Consider the following 20,581-nt stretch of genomic DNA (forward strand, 5'->3'; position numbering starts at 1 on the left):
GGAAGATTTGAATACAACTGACCGTCCGAACCCCAGTTACCATTTTCCGAGGAGTCGCTTTTGTCGGGCTGCAAATATTCAAACCACGATCGTAAAAAAGTCGAGATGCAGTAAATTGATAGATTTACCCTTCGTTACTCACATCGTCAGTATCTGGATGATCCATTGTGTGCGCTATCCTTCGCATTTTCTTCAGGTAACGGTTTGTTTTCGGTAGTTCTTCCATTCCTATCCACGATTGAGGACCGATATTACTTTGTCTGTACGAGTCATGTTCCCCATCTTCATTTCTAGCAAAATAATCCACAAAAAACGGAGAATATCACAGGTCCAATACACAGGTATACTATAGTTTTTACTATATTCAAATACAGTCACTTACTTCAACAACGAAGCAACATCTTCGTCATCGGTTTCACGACTTTCAAGTCGATGTTTCAAATTCACCAATAACTGAATTAACATCTTTATACGCGGTAAAGGTCCATATGGGCACAGGAATGGTCAACACGATTCAAGTAGTACCATATTTCCCGGCTCAAAATCCAGCACTGTGAAAGGCACTTAGGTTATTTTGATACTTTATATCGTTTGAAACCAAAACGATAAACAAAAGGATACGCCGATTTCTAGCCCCAGCACTCCAACTCTGAAAGGTGCAAATACGTAATGATGATCATCATGAAATATCTTTACCAATATAGTATTTTTTATTTGAACGTATTACTAACATCTGAAAATCAAATTCTCGTTCATTTTACCTTCCTAAAATCCATGGTAAAGTGTGAAGAATGAATTTGGATTTGGTGCTGTACAGATATACGCTACTGATGTAGAATATTTCGGAAAATATCGTAGAAATATTGATTATCAGTTGTTTCTTCGAAAACACTTTATCTTGATACTGCAATAAAACAAACGGTTTGATTAAGATTAAACCATTATTGTGTCAAAGATGTATAAAAAAAACCTTGCCACCAATTTAGGAAACAGTCACCAGGCACCCAGGACGTCACAACAACATATAAAACTGCTAACTGAGAAAGACTCTGACCCTATTAGCTTTCCGTAAATGAGTGCCATTTCTAAATAAATCCACCAGAAATCTACCCTTCATGCGACCCTGCAATCGACGAGATACTTCAAAATGCCGCGTGTGCATGATAAATATAGAGTGGCACAAGCAATCGAAAATGAATTAAATTACTTACTAAAAATCTGATTTTAGGAATAGAACTTGTCCAATAAAAAACACACGATAGAAGACCCAGAGCATATCCAAACTGTACAAGACGCGACTATAAAAATCCGAATTATTGCTATTAGAAAATGTATTACACATTATAACTATATTTCTATACCAGAGAATAATTTTACCTGTTCTAGGAGCGTGTCGTGGAGGAGAGATTCGTTATCGGTCGTGCCGAGCAGAACCCGAGATTGACGGCCTATCGTCTGGTATCCATTGGGACCAACTGAAGGCGATTGATGCCAAACAATAAGATACAGGGCACTGGCCAACCACGGACTGGCCAAACACATGTTCGGTATAGTATCTCCAACCTTCTTGTCTTTATAGTACTCGTCTACAAATATCGTATAGGACCCTCCTGAATCATTTTGATAGTCCTAAATGCTGTATATCGATTTATTAGAAATGCCCAAATGATTCAATCAATACAAAATGTGTTGGAAACCTACGTTTATTTTGCGGCATATATTTGCTGATTTTATAGAGATTCCTTGTCGACATATACAGATGATGTAGATAAGTAATCACATCCATACTAGCAGCATATATAGCAATGCAAACCTACACGAAGAACGTATCCTTACAATAAGTAATCATTTCGTCAGATTTGTCATATCTCTTGAGATGTTTCTTTTTTTACCTGAGTTGGAAGCTGTTGCGATAGAATAGCGCCCATTGCGTTCAGACCATCGGCCGTAAAGTCATGAAGAACGGGATAGAATCGCTGCGATATTTTCTTCTTAAATCGAGCGTGTCGTAATCTTATTTTTCTGAAGCGGTAGAAAATAAAGATTGATTTGTCACTGATTCAAACAATTGATCGAAGTTTCTTTGCTTTTTATGCCTTGAATACGATTTTCACGCCGCTTTGACAGAGTATATATCAACTCGAAGAAGCCGCAGATCTTTCAACATTGTTATTCGGGTAAGTAAGAACAAACGCGATAATCAATTGGAATTAGAATGGATATATGGCTTACAACTCCGCCAGCTGGTCGCGCTCTCTTCTGTCGCCAGATTCATATGGCCATTTCTTGCATGAGAGCGCAAGGAAACGTGTTTGATTGAACTCATTCTAATACGCTTTCCAATAATCGATAGAAAGAATCTCCCAGCACGAGGATATTTGGATGTAAAAATTAATTTGAAAAAAACATCTGTGGGCAATTTACGTATTATCATAAATTCTATTTCTTATTCGGAAAACGATATGATGCTCGTTACTTACGCGATATGAACGACATTTAACGTAAATATGGTTAAAATAGCGAAGCTGAATCCGACTGCTTGTAACGGAGTGTTGATCGGCTGACCAAGAAATTCAACGTAATTCACAACATCATTGGTTTTATTTGACGATAATATATCGGTTGAATTTTCCTAAAATGTTGAAATTACAATCATATTGACCTCTCTTTCTCCCCATCACTCTGCCAAGTGGGTCAGCCTTCAAAAGCTGGTAAAATTTTGTGGTCAAGGAGGGTTCTACTTCCGGAATTTGTCACCACCCCTAAGATACCCTACCTCTTTTGAGTTGGGATTACGTTGGGCAGTAGTTATTCATTTGTGTGTGTGTGTGTGTGGGGGGAGGGGGGGCGATAGCGTCCCGTAAGCGCTGTAGATCACAGCGTTATACTACGAAACGTTTTGGTTGTGAAACTCGGTACCGGCATAAAATAGCTGTTCATCTAAACTTAGAGGTTTGGGGATCTACATCAACACGGGACAAAAAGAGGCGTCCCTCGTATCTACTAGACAAAAACTAAGACTAGCGGCCCTTCATCACCAAACATAAACACAACTTACCATGTTCACTTGGATTTCAATGCCGCACGTATACTGTCATCTACTGTTATCTCTACTTCATATTAAATGGTTCGATATTACATTCTGGGGCGGCAGCTGTCGGGTCTGTACTGTATTACGTGTGCTGAGTCCTCGTGCTTATGCACATCGTATATGAGGGCAACTACCATTAGGTCGGGCCAGCCGGTCAACACCTTTTCAAACTACATGGGTACCAACAATGGTTAAGAGTGAAATGGTTTCAATGAATCAGGCGGCCCGCCGGGCACACGAGAGACCTCCCTACAAATCTTCACGATGACAGCGGTTTTGACAATGATTCCGAAATAAATCCGAAATTGATAAAGATTGAAATAAGATTTTTGCCTACTACGAAAGAATTTCATTTCTTTCATTCGGAAATAAATCGCCAGTAAGTATTTCTTTCAGGTAGATGTCAAATTACCGTCCGGTGATGGAGTATTCCTTTAGATCCGTATCTGTCATTCCATAGCAAATGTGGTATGGCAGATTAGATATACCCGGAGTATTCCTCCATTCGCTTGCCACATTAACATAGTCGACCTTCAGCCGGTGACATTCAGCTAGGTAAGAGTCGGGTTAGGGTGTAACTGGTAGAGTTTATCTCCAGTTTTTTAAGATAAACTGCCTTGAATCGCTTTAAATGAGACTTGAATGATAGAACTCAATGTATAGATATAGAATTGCGATATGAATTGAGTGTCGCATTTTGAAATCATACGTTTTTTTCGGCTTTTTTGTTCATGTTCTTTTTTTTAAATTTTTGCCTGGCGGCTCCTCGACAGTGACACTGTGTTTTGTCAGTGTAAATTATTGTAGTTAGTATGTTTCAATGCATAATCTGCTGCATAGTCTGAAATAGGTTGTTACTAAATCGGAGCTTAGAAATGTTTGCTCGCTCAGGTAGTTCTTTTTGGAAGATTTACAAAAGGACATAGTGAAGGTCACAGACACAGCCAGCCATCCAGCCCATAAATATTCAGCCCCCTGCCATGATTCGGCTCCTGTGAACTGATACAGTATCAATCTGCGGGGAGTCTGTTGTATGATAGTTATGGAAATGTTTTTTTGTTTGTATTTGCAGCTTTCTTCTGTTGTTGTAAGTTGTTAAAAGTGATAGTAGTGAATCATGTCGCGCCCACAGGTTGGAATTAATGGATTCGGTCGTATCGGGCGTCTCGTAATGAGATGCGCTATCGAAAGCAACAAGGTCGATGTCGTTGCTGTAAATGATCCATTCATCGACCTCGAATACATGGTACGTATTGCCAGGATTCGGCCTGCGACTTCTTGATTCCTTCAAAGGAAAAATGCTTTTAAAGCTGCTTGAAACTCTGCCCATAACTCCTTCTGAATTGAAAATGCTTTTAAAGGTATTTGAAAATCCTATGATTTGGGCAAAATGGCCATAACTCCTGAATTGAAAATGCTTTTAAAGTTGCTTGAAACTCCATTCATTTGGGCAAATTCTTCAACTCCTTTAGTTTTGAGAAATAGGCAATATTGGAAATATTTTTGGTAAACTAAGCCTAAATCAGTACTGGTGTAGAATATTTTGGAAAATGTCGTAGAAATGTTGATGATTTACAATGTACTGAGTGACGTACCGGTATTGTACATGTATATTATTTTTAGGTGTACATGTTCAAGTATGATTCGACCCACGGCAGATTCAAGGGAGAAGTCGGCATCAGCGGTAAAGATCTTTGCATCAACGGAAAGAACATCAAAGTTCACAATGAACGAAACCCGGCTGATATTCCGTGGAAAGCTGACGGCGTTACCTACGTGGTTGAATCTACAGGTCCGTATTAACAGTGCTGACTAATTAAAACCCTATAGTGCTGGAGATAATTTGAAAATTTAGAAAAATTCCGCTCTAGTGTGTTGAATAATGGGAATACCACTTTATTGTCTCTACACCGCGGCACGGCACAGTGTATCGTTAGTTGCTAATATTTCACTATGGCTGTCAGGTGCTGCCATCTTTCAAGAGAGATAATTACTAATTACATCAATACACCGCAGTGCGGTGTACTAGCAAAATCCATCACCAATTTATACACCGCACTGCAGTGTAGACGCACTGAAAGGGTTAAAACTCGATGAAAAATGCGGTTTTTTTTAAATGATTGAAAATTTATTATTCTTCTTTGTTTCGACAGGTATTTTCACAACAACAGAGAAAGCTGGTGTCCACAACTCGGAGAAGGTGATTATCTCCGCTCCATCGGCTGATGCTCCGATGTTCGTTATGGGCGTGAATCACGAGCAATACGATAAAAGTGTGAAAGTCGTGAGGTATGTGCGAATAATGGTTAATATGAAGTTCCTTAACACATGTGATCAATTTTGAGTGTGCTGATAAAATGTCTGGTGTTATTAGTTCCTTTTCAATCAAAAATGTCCGAGGTAGCGGCCTGGTTGATCGTAAATCAAGATGAGTGATAATATGTCTGGCTGAGTGGTCTGCACTGGGCACTGCAGAGTCTGGACTGTAGATGGGAGGTCTGCACTAGAAAGCCTTATGTTATTAATGTGTTATGTTGTTTGTGTTACAGCAATGCCTCATGCACGACCAACTGTCTCGCTCCACTGGCTAAAGTTATCAATGATAATTTCGGAATCGAAGAAGGATTGATGACCACAGTTCACGCTTATACAGCTACGCAGAAAGTAGTCGATGCTCCGAGCAGCAAGGTATGCGTTAAAGTTCTGATGTTACCATGTGCGCGCTAGTATCAAGTCGGTCGTGCTTTCTTCTCTCGGTTGTCCAAATGAAATGAAACAAATTTTTGAAATTTCGAAAAAAATGGATAGGGTTCATTCATGTATAATGTGTGCATTGATGGCGCGTGGTCGTACAATGTTGTGCTATACAATGAGATGGAGAGTTGATAAATTCAAATTTTATGCGTACATAATAGATGAAAGACCCCTTAGCAATCCGGTGATCTCAAACTGTGCCTTATAGATGAAATTCTTATGTTTCACCTGTCGTTGATATTAAATCTTTATGTATTGATATTTTCGTAGAAATGGAGAGATGGACGTACAGCGGCCCAGAACGTAATTCCAGCATCGACTGGTGCAGCGAAAGCCGTCGGTAAAGTTATCCCTTCGTTGAACGGTAAACTGACCGGAATGGCATTCCGTGTTCCGGTACCTGACGTGTCAGTCGTCGATTTGACCTGTCGATTGAAGAAAGGGGTGAGTTTCACGTCGACCATTCACTCTTTTTTCAGACGTTTCGTTAATATACGTGGTTTAAATTCGCGTGCAGAAGTGCAGCGGACGATTCGATTAAACCATTGGTCATTGGCCTCTGGAAAAAGAAACCTGCTGCCTGCTCTCATAGGTTGATGGTTAACAAAAGTTGCTGCAACTTCAATTCATCTTAAATTACGTCTTCAGAAGACTATGCTTGCCCCTCTGACCATGCGGGACCAAGGAATTTGCTCTGAAACAAACTAATTCCAGGGCAGTCTGTCAAAATTTTGATATTTGGCCAAGGGAACACGATATTCCATGGCAATCGCTTTATTAATTTATTGTATCAATGATTTCACCATGAACCCCGAGTTAAAGGATAAAATTGGTCTTTTGTTTACAACGTTTAGTGAATCTTTCCTCCGTGTTTCGGTTTTAGGCTACGATGGATGAGATCAACGCCACCGTGAAGAAGGCTACCGAATCGAAGGAACTGAAAGGAATCCTCGCCTACACCGACCAGGAGGTCGTCTCTTCCGATTTCATCGGCGACAGCAACAGCAGCATCTACGACTCGAAGGCTTGCATCGCTTTGAACAACAACTTCGTGAAGCTGGTGTCGTGGTACGATAATGAATACGGATACAGTAACCGCGTCGTCGATTTGATCGTCTACATGCACTCGAAAGCCTAAATCACGTCGTTCTCTCCTTAAACCCTATGAATTTTTCCCCAGTTCATATCTCGTAGAATAATACAGTCGAAACTCGCTTAATTCGGATTTCCATCTAATCCAACAGTCCGCTTAATGTACTGTACAGATTTAATGAACCGTATGATGTTACTTACAGATTTCTCATACACGGTCCCTACGACTCCTTGATTCCTTTAAAACTTCTAAATGGAAAATATATACATATATTCCTGTATATCCCGCAGGAATGATTGTTCTGTAGGGAGCCTGTCGTAAACTGGATGAATTTCACCGGAATGATCCAAATTAAGCGGGTTTTACTGTATTAATATTATCGTAATACTTCGGTGCCGGAGAGAGACTTTCGGAAAGGGATAAAAAAACGATACAAACAAACACGACCGTCGAAATACGTTTCGAGGGCCGTGTATAAATTGATAACTTATTTTAACCGTTGTACCCTAGGTGCCACAAATAATGTAATGTGCTATTAATTGATTGAGAAATATCTGATCAGTCTTAATCGATATTCTGATAATGGTGGTATAATTGAACACGTATGTGCTGTTGTAGGTTGGTTAGAATTGTCTCTTTATAATCTATGAACATATTAATCGTAGACAGCAGGAGAATTTCAGGGATCATTTTGTCCTTTTCTTTCGACGCGTATTACTTAGCCGAAGATCTATCTATAATTACGATTCTATAAGATTAGATTCTTAAAAACGAATTTCTTTTCACGAATTATTTTGTACCGTAGAATTTCATGTAATGAGAAAGTGCTATTGAATACACACCCGGTTGGTCGGTCGTTTCGTTCTCCAAATTCGATTTTTGATTTTCATGAAAATTAATGTTCAATTTCTTCAGTTTCTAAAGTAACTCAATTAAACACTTAAAAATGATTAAAGGATTTATTGTCATTTGTTAGACTTCAGTGGATGCAGGATAGAGGAGTGGAATATCTTTGACTAGTGGACACTGTGTCAGATGTGGAATGATTGACAGAAGTAGGCCGGTCCGAGAGGAATATCTTCAACAGACTTGATTGAAATCAATCATCTGTTGGACCATCCTCCCTCTGCAGGGACTCGAACCTGATGGTATCGCTACACTCAGCCACGGCACGAACCCCTGCATCAGTAGACCGGGTGCGCAGGTACATGCGCAGCTTTCCGAACGAAACTGGCGGCACCAATCAGATTGCTCGTTGTACAATCGTTGAGGCAAATTTCAAGGAAGAACTATAAATGGGAAAACCCGGGATAAAATAAAACGGGATTTCTGATTGGCTAAAAACTCACATCATCTGAACTGCGCATGTATCTGCGCACACGGTCGATTATGGCAGGGTTTCGTGCCGTGGCAATCTCGATGCCATCAGGTTCGAATCCCTGCCGGGGGAGGATGCTGTTGGACTGGAGTTTAGAATTACATGTATCTACATCAGAGGCCTTTCCGTAGTCTTGAGCTTAGTCCGGACCCTACCTTTCCACTGAGATTGCCCCACGTCAAGACTAGACAGAGGTCGTTATCCTGAAGAACATTTGACATCATGAAATGCGCATCTTTCAGGACGTATTTCTTCAAAAATATCATCACTGAAGGTGGGCCTTGCTAGTGGCCTCTGACATGACTGCTTTATCCGAGAAATGACTTCTCTTTTCTCCTGAACCTCAGCCTTCCAATTTTCCAGGAACCGCCCCTGCTTTCAACGGGGTTTAGTCTTGGGAAATCAAGATGTGAACGCCGCAGAAACAAGTGTCTGGGTTTTACATGTATTCGTGTGTTGACGCTGGATGGACTAGAATTTAGGGGCTTAATTGCGCGACAAATCCGTTGGAATGTCTATAAACATTATCACGTTAGGCGAAGTCGATTGTACTGATAATTATAATTCATTTCCATAAATAAATGAACTGTGAGAATAAGTTCAGACGTGTTCGACTTATTCGGTGCGTTTTCTCGCCGATTCAAGTGATGAACTGACTATAGTCTACACGTACCGGTAACTGACTAACATTCATCCCCATTTATAAATATACGTATATACCAGAGCTAGAGTAGTGTGTAATGCAATTACGAAAAAATGTTCTCTAGAAATAACATCTCCCTCGAACGGCGCATATAGACGCAGTATGTAACAAAATGTGCACCCGTAACAAGAAGAAAAGACTGATTTATGAGTTACGTCGACAATGAAAACTTGTTCGTTTTTAGTAACACATTTCGGAACCGAGGTGAAGTTAACGACTCGCAGGCCCGTGCCGGGCTTTTTGAGGGGAATTCAAGAAAAGGGGCACCTTTTCGCCGTGGGCATTTTCCTATCGAGAAGGACATACCTTAAGTAAGATTTTTCCTCGATAACCTGAACTTTAACCGTATAATTTCTTTGGCTTTTCAAATATTCAACAATATCATAATTCACAGGAATAAATCATTTGAAAATAAGATTACTTTTCTTGCATAAAGAAAACATGAAAATTGTATCCAAATTTCGAAATATCTTGCCCCGAATTTTTGACACTGACTTTTTGTTAGGGGATTTGTTCGCTCCCTCGCGAACCCTCGACCCTGGGCCTGCGACTTGAACCTACCTATTGTGTTGCCTGTATCATCGGGAAATTACACATCAAAGCCTGTGTTGTGATTTATATTTGGTCTGCAAGATTTGAATGCGACCCTCGAACCTACAATGCAACATTTCACTAGTCGACATCAGTACGGTTATATACAAGCCTCAGTCCGACAATCGTTTCAATTGGAAGAAGTCTTACAGTCGCTGCCGCGTCGATGATGACGCGTGACTCGGGCGAGATTCTGCCCCGCAGCTGATATCGTAATGAAAAATAATATATCGTAGATTAGATTTCAAGGGCGGGACTAGGACACGTATTCACATCAATCGGGGACAGGAACCGAGACGAGAAATGGGGATCTCTCTACGCGGGCATTAATGCGAGTGTTGGACCCAATGACAACATATATACAATTATGGCGTCTTGGATTCCGATAAAATTAGATAACGAATCCATTTTTGTTCATTTAATTTTTTTAGAATGTGATCCGTCCATGCCCCATGGACACGTACGAAACAGTGACAACAGTATATTGTGCTGATTGGTGTTAAATGATACTCAGATACTCAGACTTTTGACCATCTTAGAGCAGCTTTACTTAGGTCCAGGTTGCGAATTCATTGAATCAATCGAATACAAAACAGATGAATGTGCCATCACGGTCAACGGCCGCCCGACCTGCCGATGACTGAGTGAAAAAGCGAAGACGAACGACTCATACGCGAATGAGAAAATGAGTTGATTGATTCGGACTATTTGAGGTGTAGAGAGATTTTGGTATGTCCGGAGGTGGGAGTGCTCCCACCTCCTTGGTATGTCGAGCATACGAGCAATTTATCTCAATAGATCAACATTGATTTATCATGAAGTAAATATGACAGAATGTTCTATGATTGCACTGAGGGATCGACGCGCGCTGCTGACGGTCTGAATTCTGATTTTTCCTGCTATTAGGCCAGGCACGCGGTGAAAATCGAAAAAAGAATTCTATCCCCGCAAGATTAACATGTGTTAGGCGTTACCTATAAAAACACATGTTCTCCTCGTCTCATATTCAGCCACCCGATTGTTGTGTGGTCATTTTCTCTGAAAATCTATATTCATTTCATGATGCAAAAACCTATCCTTATACAAAAACCTATCATTATTTATCGGTCGAGTTCACGGAATTGTTTGTTTAAGTCGAAGTACAAGATTGGAAATTTCGTCCGGCACATTCGAGCAATCTTCCGACCAGTCTGAACCGGCAAGCGACTGATTGGGGTTAATTTTGCTGACTGTCTGATCTAGAACATCTAGATTGTGGAAAAACCATATTACTACAAGCTTGAGATCATTTTGTCCATCTTTATATTCCTTTGATTGTTTTCCACGTGTAAATAATCCGTTATTGTATCGATTTTTTTTCGGCTACGTGTAGTTGTTAATTATAGGCAATTTTAACGATCATTGTCTTGAATAGAAATGAGGTTCAGTTATTTGTATATAGACGTTGTTTATAATCACAACAATATCGGATTCCTGAGTGAAAGAAATGCTGTCCTGGTTGCGGTTATCGCAATACGCAGATGGGATTCCTGCCATTCATCTTTTAGTAGTAATCGCCTAAACGACAAGCCAACGCGGGTAACTCGAGCGGGCGGAAAATTTCTCGAATAATCGGCTGCTAATCTGGCGTTGCGTATCGATTATCGAGTTGTTATTTGGCGTTTTTAATAACAGCTGAAATGGAACAGAATTAATTATTTCAGTCGGAATCTTCATCGCAGTAAGAGAGAGAGAGACAGAGAGCGGTACGCGCGTGGAAGTATCGTGTTTAACGGCGAGAATTTGATTTTTTGATTTCGAGGACGAGTTGGAATTACGCGCTGTAACACAATCCGGTAAGCGAATACTTCTAAAACTTCAAACCGCTCATTTCTTTTATCGGGTTTCATGTAAACCAGTTCTCAACGAGACAGGCTTTTTCAGCCCAACGAAATTATAACGAAATTTTGTTTTGATAAAAAAAACGTGGACATTGTAATTGATACAATAGTAATTTTACGTACGGCGACAAAAAAGTTTCAAAACATCCCGGTGGTAAGCTGCTAAATTCTGCTAACAGAATGTCAGATGATAGACAAAAATAGTTCAATTATGAAGAGAAAAACAGAAAACGAAAAAATGTTGAAATTCAAACGGATAGAAAAATGGAATAAAGCGAATAAATTCAAATTTATTCATATTTTTTATATTTTACATATTTAGATATCCATTTATTCCGCATATTGCGCATCTTTCAGGAGAAAATGAATCGTCCCTGTGCAATATTGACGATGTTAGTCATCGCGGTGCTAATTCGAGCTGAAAACACGTTCGCAAAATCACTAGATCGTCGCGCGGACGACGTCTTGTCGGAAGATGTCAAAGCAGTGGCGAAACGCTCGGCGTATTTCGGTAATTGGCCCTTCGGAAGTCACGAATTGCAGCGAAGAGCTGAAAACGGCGATCACAAAGCATTGGACATGGGTCATAGATCTGATAACATACGTAAGTTATCATCTGAATCTGTTTAAATTGAGATAGAAAAAAATGAAATATATCTGAAATAAATGTATCAAATTTCTTAAGATGTCTACAACGTTGTTGAAGTAACGCTCTGTATTTCAGTGTGGGCGACCCTAGGATATCTAAACGGTCCTACGTACACTGTGACGACTATATTCGATGCTTTCACTAATAAACAAGCCAAGTACGCCTGTTACGACCTCAACGGACAACTTATCAATCTTCACGAGAATCACGATAAGAAAGAACTTTTCACAACCGTTTTAGGGTAATAAGTATAGCGCGCTAATATTTCGGAAAAATAAAATAATTTTTTTCATTTTTTTCTTACTCGATATATACGTTTTTATCTTATTGCTTATACAGGAGAGGGCCTGCGCTGTGGGTCGGTGGAATGTCGGATTCTGATTCCTGCTACGCCCTTTATATGGGAGTAGTGGGAACGTACGATTGTAACTCGCGTTTGCAATTCGTCTGCGAGCATATGACGTCATCGGAACTGATTCAACGTGGCTGGCATCCAAGGAGAAGTACGAATCACCCTTCAACAAAATATTGGAATATCTTTTCTGTTACTTGTTTCCTTAATCTATGCACAAAACGTAACAAAAAGCCCAACACCCCAAATACAAATAAAGTTTAAGATACTCACTCTTGGCGAGAAATCTGAAAACCACGTTACTACATCGGACGCAGTGTCTGATAATTAAAGCGAGTAATCTATAAATCTACGTTTCTTTTTCTTACAGAGGGCCACAACGGCCACGCTGGACAGACGTTTGGTTAATGGGAGAGAGAGAGGGGGAGTGAATTAATAAATGTCATATTTTGTCCTCAAAAGTTTACTGTTCAATAAAATAAAACGGTCCGACAATAGAGTTTTGATGCGTTAGGTTTGTCCATGTACATAGGTCCATGGTTTGCGTCCAACGATCGTAGTCCCATAAAGTTTATGCTGATTAGAGTGTCGTCTGTCAAATATAGTTTGATATTTCACGATTATCGAGAATGAAAGTGCTCTCTGGTGTCACAAGATATGATTCCGTTTACCATCTGCTCCAAAAATCTAACCGGTTAACATTACCCTGCGACGTAGAATTAATTTTCATTTCGCTTCGATTGGACGCAAAGCTTAGGTACGTAGGTAATTTGACGGCTCTTTTTCATTCCTTGCGACTAACAATTCTGTTCTCCGTCTTCGTAATAAATGTTCAATAAAAGCCGTTTTCATCAGGTGATTTGATTATGCGTGCTGCATTTCAGATATGAAGTTATTAGTATCAGGTGTTGTGTGCATTGTTTTGGCAACTATTGCCTTATCGCAGTCTGAAGATGCAAACAGTGAGAATACTACTTCATCTGATGCTCCCATTAAGGAGGATTCAATACGTGAGTGTCTGTAGTGACCCGGCATTTGTTTGCAATGATCGCGTCGAAGACAATCCAGTCAGTCTTTTTTTGCGGGAATATGAGCGCAATTTTGAACATATCAGTGTTGAAAACCACGCCCTCTTAAGTTTTTAAAAGGTACTTCAGGTCAATTCCTATTTCGGAGCACGTGCGTATTTTCCAGAAATCTGCAACATAAGTATAGGTTTTATGCGCGAAAATTCTGCAGATTGTATGTTCTACTTAAAAAGTGCTTGTGGGAAAATACAGTTTTCTTCGGTAAAGCCCAACGCACACGGCACCGAAAAAACGTTTTTCCTCGTGAAAAAAACGTTTTTGATGTTTTTTTGTTATGCCGTGTGCGGGGGGGGGGGGAGGCAAAACAAAAAAACGCCGAACTGAAAAACGTTTTTCACGAGCAGAAAACGTTTTCTGAAAAACGTGTTTTCTCTTTCGGCGAAACAAATGATTTGCCGTGTGCGTTGGGCTTTAAAAATTATCAAATTTGTCTTAATTTTGTAGTTTTATGTAAATATCGATAAACCAGTTTTTATTTTTTTTTCAGAATGGGTAGTTGTGGGCTATTTCAATTTCAAAAAACAAGTCGTTGCACTGATACACGATCCGAAAACAAATGAAGAAGCTAAACAATTCTGTGAAGAGAATAATTCCACTTTGTACAACACAAAACAGAGCGTAATCCAAAATGACTTGGTAGCTAAATACATAGGGTAAGCCATGCAAGAAAGTCATCATGCAAACCGTTTTCAATTACGGTATAAACGTTTGTTTTATTTTTTGTCATGAATTTCAGTCGTGGAGGTGGTATTTGGATAGGTACTGTTCACAATAGTGGCCGGTGTAACGCATTGTACGATTCACACATTGTGAATACTGATTGTGATGACAAGTTACCGTTCCTGTGCATCCTCGCCAAAGTGCTTGGCCCAACACCGGATGAAAGCGATGGACTCCGTAAGTATTTTTCTACTCTACATTCCCTGCAATTTGATGGAAATCGATATTCTGAAATCATTTGATGGAAATATGAACATTTTTGATTTTCAATCTTGGATTGGAACTGTACACAATCGATATCTCACAGTCGAATACGTTTCCTCTTGCAGATCATAACGGAGGAGGCGGATCAGCAATTTGGGGATAAAAAGAGGTTTCACGTGTTTCATAAAAAAACCATACAACTGTAAATAAGTAGAATATATATTCAATAAAGTATTTGTACTCGGGCCACACATCGTTATAGCAAAATAAGCGCGTTAGTTATTTACTTTATTTGGTTGAATCAGTGCTTTCAGGTTGCGGGAAACGTGAGTTGAGTGTGGCCACGGTATACTGCCATCGTTGACTTTTTTGACGGTTTTAATTTTGAATGGTTTGATTTATACTCATTGGATGCGTTACTAACCCACCACGTCAGTTTTTGAGTGCATGTTTTTCTTTAGATATCTTGAATTTGGGATTGACCCCGTTATTTATTTGAATGACCCCGTTATTTATTTAACATTTGTTCGCTCCGCGAAACCCCCCTCATCACGAGCCTGGTCGGTCGTATGATCGGTCTACAGTTTTTCGGGTGCGGACGGTTTGTAAGGCTTCAGCATTAGTACTTTTCAACACTTTACTATACTCTTGACGTATGCGACATACCGACATCGATGTCCTCTTTGATGAAAATCCAAATACAAGACTTCGACTATTTCGATGGGATCTTTATTAGAAATTTACAAAGTTACGAAAAGATTCGTCATCTATAGGTGCATATACATAATGAGCCAGTAGGTGCCACTGAATTCACGGAATACTTACACATGTATTTACAAAATAATCAACATCCAAATTACTGAGGACCAAACGATATGATCAGCAGTAATACCTTTAATCGTTTAATATATTACATTTTATCTATAATTAATAACATTAATAACACAATTACTAATATTGATAAAGCCAAAAATGAATTCATATTGTTTAATGAATTGTCATTGATCACAGATGGATTGGAAGAAGCACATACATTTACAGTGAAACTTGCTTAATCCAGATCAGTATAATCCGGATATATTTCATTAGTTCCACATAATCTGGACTAAGTGGTGTTTGTAAATCACAATTTGTCTTTTTTTCATGGTTCTCACAATCACGTACATGAATTTGAAATGGTCAAGTTTTCCAAATGATCAAGTTATTCATTTTTTCTCATCCGGCCAGCCGGCCACCTATCCACCCTGTACTACATTACTTAATTTGAAATCATGATCTAACTAATGAACTGATTACAAATTTCAATTTTATTTGAAAAGCGACCCAGCTGATTAGGAGAAACAAGCTATAATTTATTTTAGCCGAAGGGGATAATATCTTAAATTCAAAATTCTCAAGTATTTCTCCGATCTGCCTATACTGTGGGAAACATGTTTATTTAATCACAAACGCAATAAACAAATCTTTTGGTATCGACGGACGAGTAGCTATAATTGTTTACTGGGTGTTTTATCACGGGCTAGTCACATCGGACGAGCTCGGCCGGAGTCGTGGCTGATATCATCGGCGTCGTCGAAAATCACTTCGTTCGCTTCGATTCTCGGGTCGGTGTCTAACGGAACGTACGAGTCGCCCTGAGCGCGCTGGATATCGCGCTTCATCACGACCATCGATAACAGATAAAACAACGAACCGAGCACGTATAATCCTGGATACAATACGTACAACGAATCTATAATAGAAAAACACAAACATACATTTTAATACACGCCTGAATCATCCCCTTCACAACCATGCATATCAGCACAGGCCTGAACCATCTCTTGATGTTGTTCCAGTGTAAAGTTTGGTGGATCAATTTTTCAAAATGTCTCATCTGGTGTTTTTAGTTTCATTAATTTCAATTAAATATGTCTCTACTGAACATGTGTGAAGGACAGAAAGTGTGCTGATAAAATGTCTAATGTCTCATCTTTAAATGTCACTTTCAATAAAAATGTCTCAGCTGAAGTCCCGAGAACACATGTGAAGTGTGAATAATCAGAAATTGTAACGAAAAGTGATGGTGTATCGAATATTTGAGACTGTTAAGGATTACTTACTTCTCAAACTCTCAGTATCTCCGTAACCGCCTTTCAGAAACTGTGATTTGAGAATCGGCACCAACAGAGGAATGTTACCACCGATATTCGTAATGATAAACATATACACAGCAACGGCAGACGTACGAATATTCATCGGTACTAATTCAATAACCAACGTCAACGTAACACCGACCCACATCTCACCTAAAATCGAAACGACAAAAAAAAAACTTAGAACAATAGGATTACATCAGGAAGCACAAACTAGGCCTAGAATAACTGAAAACCTGGGACCAGTTGCTCACAGTTTGGTTGAAGACAATCAGCGCAAAAATACCATTGTTACAATTAACTTTTAATAGTCAGCATGTCAACTAACCACCGGTTAATTCGAACCAAATTTTGAGCAACTGGCCCCAGTACGATATCTTCACGAATAATTGTGAGTGCAATCAATTTACCGATTATGTTGGCTGGAATGAGACTGATATAAGCCCACGGCATTGGCAAGAACAACGCACCAGCGCAGAAAGGAGCGGCCAGCATCTGAATAATACGATGCCACACATATTATCACACCTATTTTCAAACTCATCGGCAGCACAACTGTGGCAAGTGAGGATTCCACAAGGAGCTGCCCGGTTTTGATAGTAAATATCAAATAAAATTAGTTAATCAATTTTCAGTGGAAAAATACATATGAGTGGGAAAGTTATCTTATATCTATTCGATGACTTGTGGAGCCGAAATAAATCTAGTTCGTGGTTCATTGAAAATGAATATTTCCATACACAACCAAGTCTATTATTGCGCCATCTGTTGATTGGCGTATGTACCTCATAATAGTACTAATGCCACGGCTATTTGATATTTTCATACCTGACTGATGACTAAAACTATAACCCTTCCGTATGGGCCGCGCTTTTTTACAAATTTATCCGAAATAAAACCACCGAGTACGACGCCTATACTTCCAGCTACGAGCGGGATCCATGACATGAACGTCCCTTGAAAAATATAAAATACAAATTTTAATCATGGTTCATTTCGAACAGAGCCGTCGAGGCTTCTTTCGAAGCTCTGAATTTCAAAGTTGAGCTTTTTATTTTTCGAAGCTATCGCCAAGTTTCTTCAGATTAGGAACCTAGAACAAACAAACACTCAAGCAATGGGGGTCAGTGTGTCGAGATATTTTATGGCATATTCACCTATCTGTTCAGGTGTCTGTCCTACGCTCTCAAAATACGGCTGTGTATTATATGCCCAGACATAACCACCTGAAATAAATATCGAAAATACAACATCAACGTTTTACATTTTATGACAATCTCATCGTTCATACTATTCCCTGACTTTTAATGAAATGAAAATAGACGCCACCTTGATAATAACCAACCTGCATTCCTGATAGATCCAGCCAGAATGAGAACAATCAGCGACGGTCGAGTGAACGGTTTCAGAGTTCGGAGAACTTTCTGACACCGAGTTTCCTCGCCGTCATTCACGTTGTGTTCGATGCCGGGTTCGGATTGTCGCTTGGGTTCCTTCACCGTCAGGAATATCAGAATACCTATCGCTATACCGGGCGCACCGGAAATAATGAAAACATAACGCCAACCCTGTAAAACAATCAAACACTAGCATTCAGATAAAGATAGTCGGATATGTTTTTTGATTCTAGCTGATGCATTATCAACTAGAATTTGGGGTCCAGATTCACGATTTACAGTTTTATGTGTTGATGTATTAGATGTAAATGTTTACTGTGAGTATTCAGTACAACTGGAAGTCGTTATGATGAAGTATTACGTGGCATTGTTTATGGCTGTTGAATAAAACAGTTCAATTCTCATCAATGCAAATCAACTGTGTTTGTTCGTCATCTCCCGATTCTGATAACATAGTCAACAATATGAATTTAAAATTACCAAGCATTCTGTGCTGATGGAAATGGGGCCTACGGAATTGAACAATCCATTAAACAACTCAACAAAGCAATTGACAGAAAAGAACCTTAGAATTTTTTTTTCATTTTAGTAGGTGAACTGTCCCATGTATCAGGAGTAGATCTAGGATTTAGCCGGGGGGCAGAAAGAAAAGCAACTAGCCTATACTTCGTAAAATTTAACGGTTAAAACGGTTAAATTTTGGCTGTTGTACTCGCGAAACTGAACCCCAGAAGGCAATGCTGAAGACTAATACAAACCAGACTCTGTGAAATGAAGTTTCCAAGTGCGTAGGACATACTGTATCCGGTGTAAATACCCCAGTTATAAACACCCATAGCAGACGCACGTAACTCCTGCGTAAATAAATCAGCGATCATAGACGCAGCAAACGGTGTACAACCAGCTTCACTGTATTCAGAAAATAACATTAACTTATTAACAACAATGTTTACAAAAATACAGTCGACTCCGCTTGCTTCGAATCTCAGGGCACCAATAAATTCTCAACGAGGTAGGCCACACGAATTCTGGAGCGGTTGGAGCAAGGATGGGTTATAAACATGATCAATCAAGAGAAAGAAAACTGGATGTTTTTATACTTACCCAAATCCGAGCCCAAAACGTAACAGTACGAGTTGCCAATATTCCCTGACGAAACCAGTCAACAATGTCATCACTGACCAGAATATGAGACAAACAGCCAGCAACACTTTACGATTGTACGCATCGGCTGCCATTCCCAGAAATATACCCATGAATGTGTAGATGAATATGAAGACTGGGCCGGCTAGGATCTGATAGGCCAAACCCTGACCGTTATAATCCCACTTACAAACATCACTGCCGTTTGAGTTCACTATCGTAGAACAACTGAAAATATAAAATAGTGAAACAACTATGAACAAATATCAGGATTTTGTGAGAAGACCTTACAATCAGGACAACTCGGGGCAGATTTGAGGTTTCTTTTCCTGCTCAAGAGTGGATTTAGGGGTGAAACGCATTGACTGGCCCACCCTCTTCAAACTTGAATATGTGCCCTCCAAAAAGTCTGGAAAAATATTTTTGCAAGAACAACTTTAAAAGAAAGACAAGGAAAATCGAACGAGCACCAGAAAAGCCCCTTTTCATCCTAGGTTTTCAGTAGGTGGCCCACCAAAATGGAACCAATGGACCCTGCTTCAATCAGTGATCATCAGCTTAAACCACTCTGCCACTACACAGGGCCTCGATAGCTCAGTGGGATAAGACGTGATGCCATCGTATTCACTATCAGGGAGTATTGAATGACAAGCTGGTTCGAGTCCCGCTGGTTGCTTACTGTGTCGTGTTGAAAAGGGTTGTCCTGAAAAACCGAGAACCAAACGAGGTACTAAAAACAAAGGTTGCGTTACCTTTCTGGTTGAGTAGCATTCTTACAGTCAACTCCACTACGTTGTGCAGGGGTGTACGATGTGTTCGGCATGCATACTTCATCTCCGTAATGTAACTCTTGAGCTATAGGAGTCGATACGATCGCTAACGTGTATCTATCCAACTGATTTAATAGATAAGCAATCAATAACAGTAGCAACACGTATAAACTATAGAGACCAGCTCTTCTGAGGGCCAGCGCACCGTCAGCCATATCTCACTCCTCCTTACTTCAATTCTACTTAATCTCTTGAAATGATCTGAAATAATAATCATAATAAGGCATAGCCTATGTAGCCGAGCATTGCGTTCAAGTTCGCTTACCAATACTACGTTGGACTTGCCAGCTTCGCTTGCAGGGTTAATATATATTTGGCGTCTTTTAATATGTGTGATTCAATCCCAGCACCAGAAAAAAAGTTCCCAGGAATTAGGGTAAAAAGAATACACTCTCCGTCGACTCCGGCGTCGAAAAAACAAAAATTTACCTTTTAAAATGTATAGCGAGCTCGACCACGTCGTCACACGATGTTCAGTATCAAGATCAGTACGTTGTTGATCATGTGCTTCGTGTACGTTATAATACTATCAATGAACCGCGAACTGTCATTTTCGCCTCAGCAGTATCGACG

General features: G+C 39.7%; 3 protein-coding genes across 3 annotated transcripts; 2 read left to right on the plus strand and 1 right to left on the minus strand.

Annotated features, from left to right (window-relative positions):
• The first annotated feature begins 3,605 nt into the window (after positions 1-3,605).
• On the plus strand, positions 3,606-7,893 carry LOC141909037 (glyceraldehyde-3-phosphate dehydrogenase-like). Its single transcript, XM_074799367.1, has 7 exons — positions 3,606-3,646; positions 4,164-4,337; positions 4,715-4,883; positions 5,245-5,380; positions 5,641-5,779; positions 6,116-6,289; positions 6,729-7,893. Exons 2-7 carry the CDS (start codon positions 4,209-4,211, stop codon positions 6,981-6,983), a joined length of 1,002 nt encoding a protein of 333 aa, XP_074655468.1. The 5' UTR covers positions 3,606-3,646; positions 4,164-4,208; the 3' UTR covers positions 6,984-7,893.
• Positions 7,894-11,203: 3,310 nt separating this feature from the next.
• On the plus strand, positions 11,204-12,923 carry LOC141909039 (uncharacterized). The gene is made up of 5 exons (XM_074799370.1): positions 11,204-11,445; positions 11,848-12,094; positions 12,215-12,380; positions 12,479-12,642; positions 12,862-12,923. Exons 2-5 carry the CDS (start codon positions 11,854-11,856, stop codon positions 12,897-12,899), a joined length of 609 nt encoding a protein of 202 aa, XP_074655471.1. The 5' UTR covers positions 11,204-11,445; positions 11,848-11,853; the 3' UTR covers positions 12,900-12,923.
• Positions 12,924-15,666: 2,743 nt separating this feature from the next.
• Positions 15,667-20,581, minus strand: LOC141909032 (MFS-type efflux pump MSMEG_3705-like). Its single transcript, XM_074799361.1, has 10 exons — positions 20,438-20,581; positions 19,931-20,209; positions 19,140-19,406; positions 18,794-18,944; positions 17,984-18,206; positions 17,796-17,864; positions 17,467-17,594; positions 17,049-17,133; positions 16,606-16,791; positions 15,667-16,235 (listed from the first exon to the last, which is right to left on the minus strand). Exons 2-10 carry the CDS (start codon positions 20,161-20,163, stop codon positions 16,027-16,029), a joined length of 1,551 nt encoding a protein of 516 aa, XP_074655462.1. The 5' UTR covers positions 20,164-20,209; positions 20,438-20,581; the 3' UTR covers positions 15,667-16,026.

The sequence above is a fragment of the Tubulanus polymorphus genome, chromosome 7 (assembly GCF_964204645.1).
Source record: "Tubulanus polymorphus chromosome 7, tnTubPoly1.2, whole genome shotgun sequence".
Taxonomy (NCBI): domain Eukaryota; kingdom Metazoa; phylum Nemertea; class Palaeonemertea; order Tubulaniformes; family Tubulanidae; genus Tubulanus; species Tubulanus polymorphus.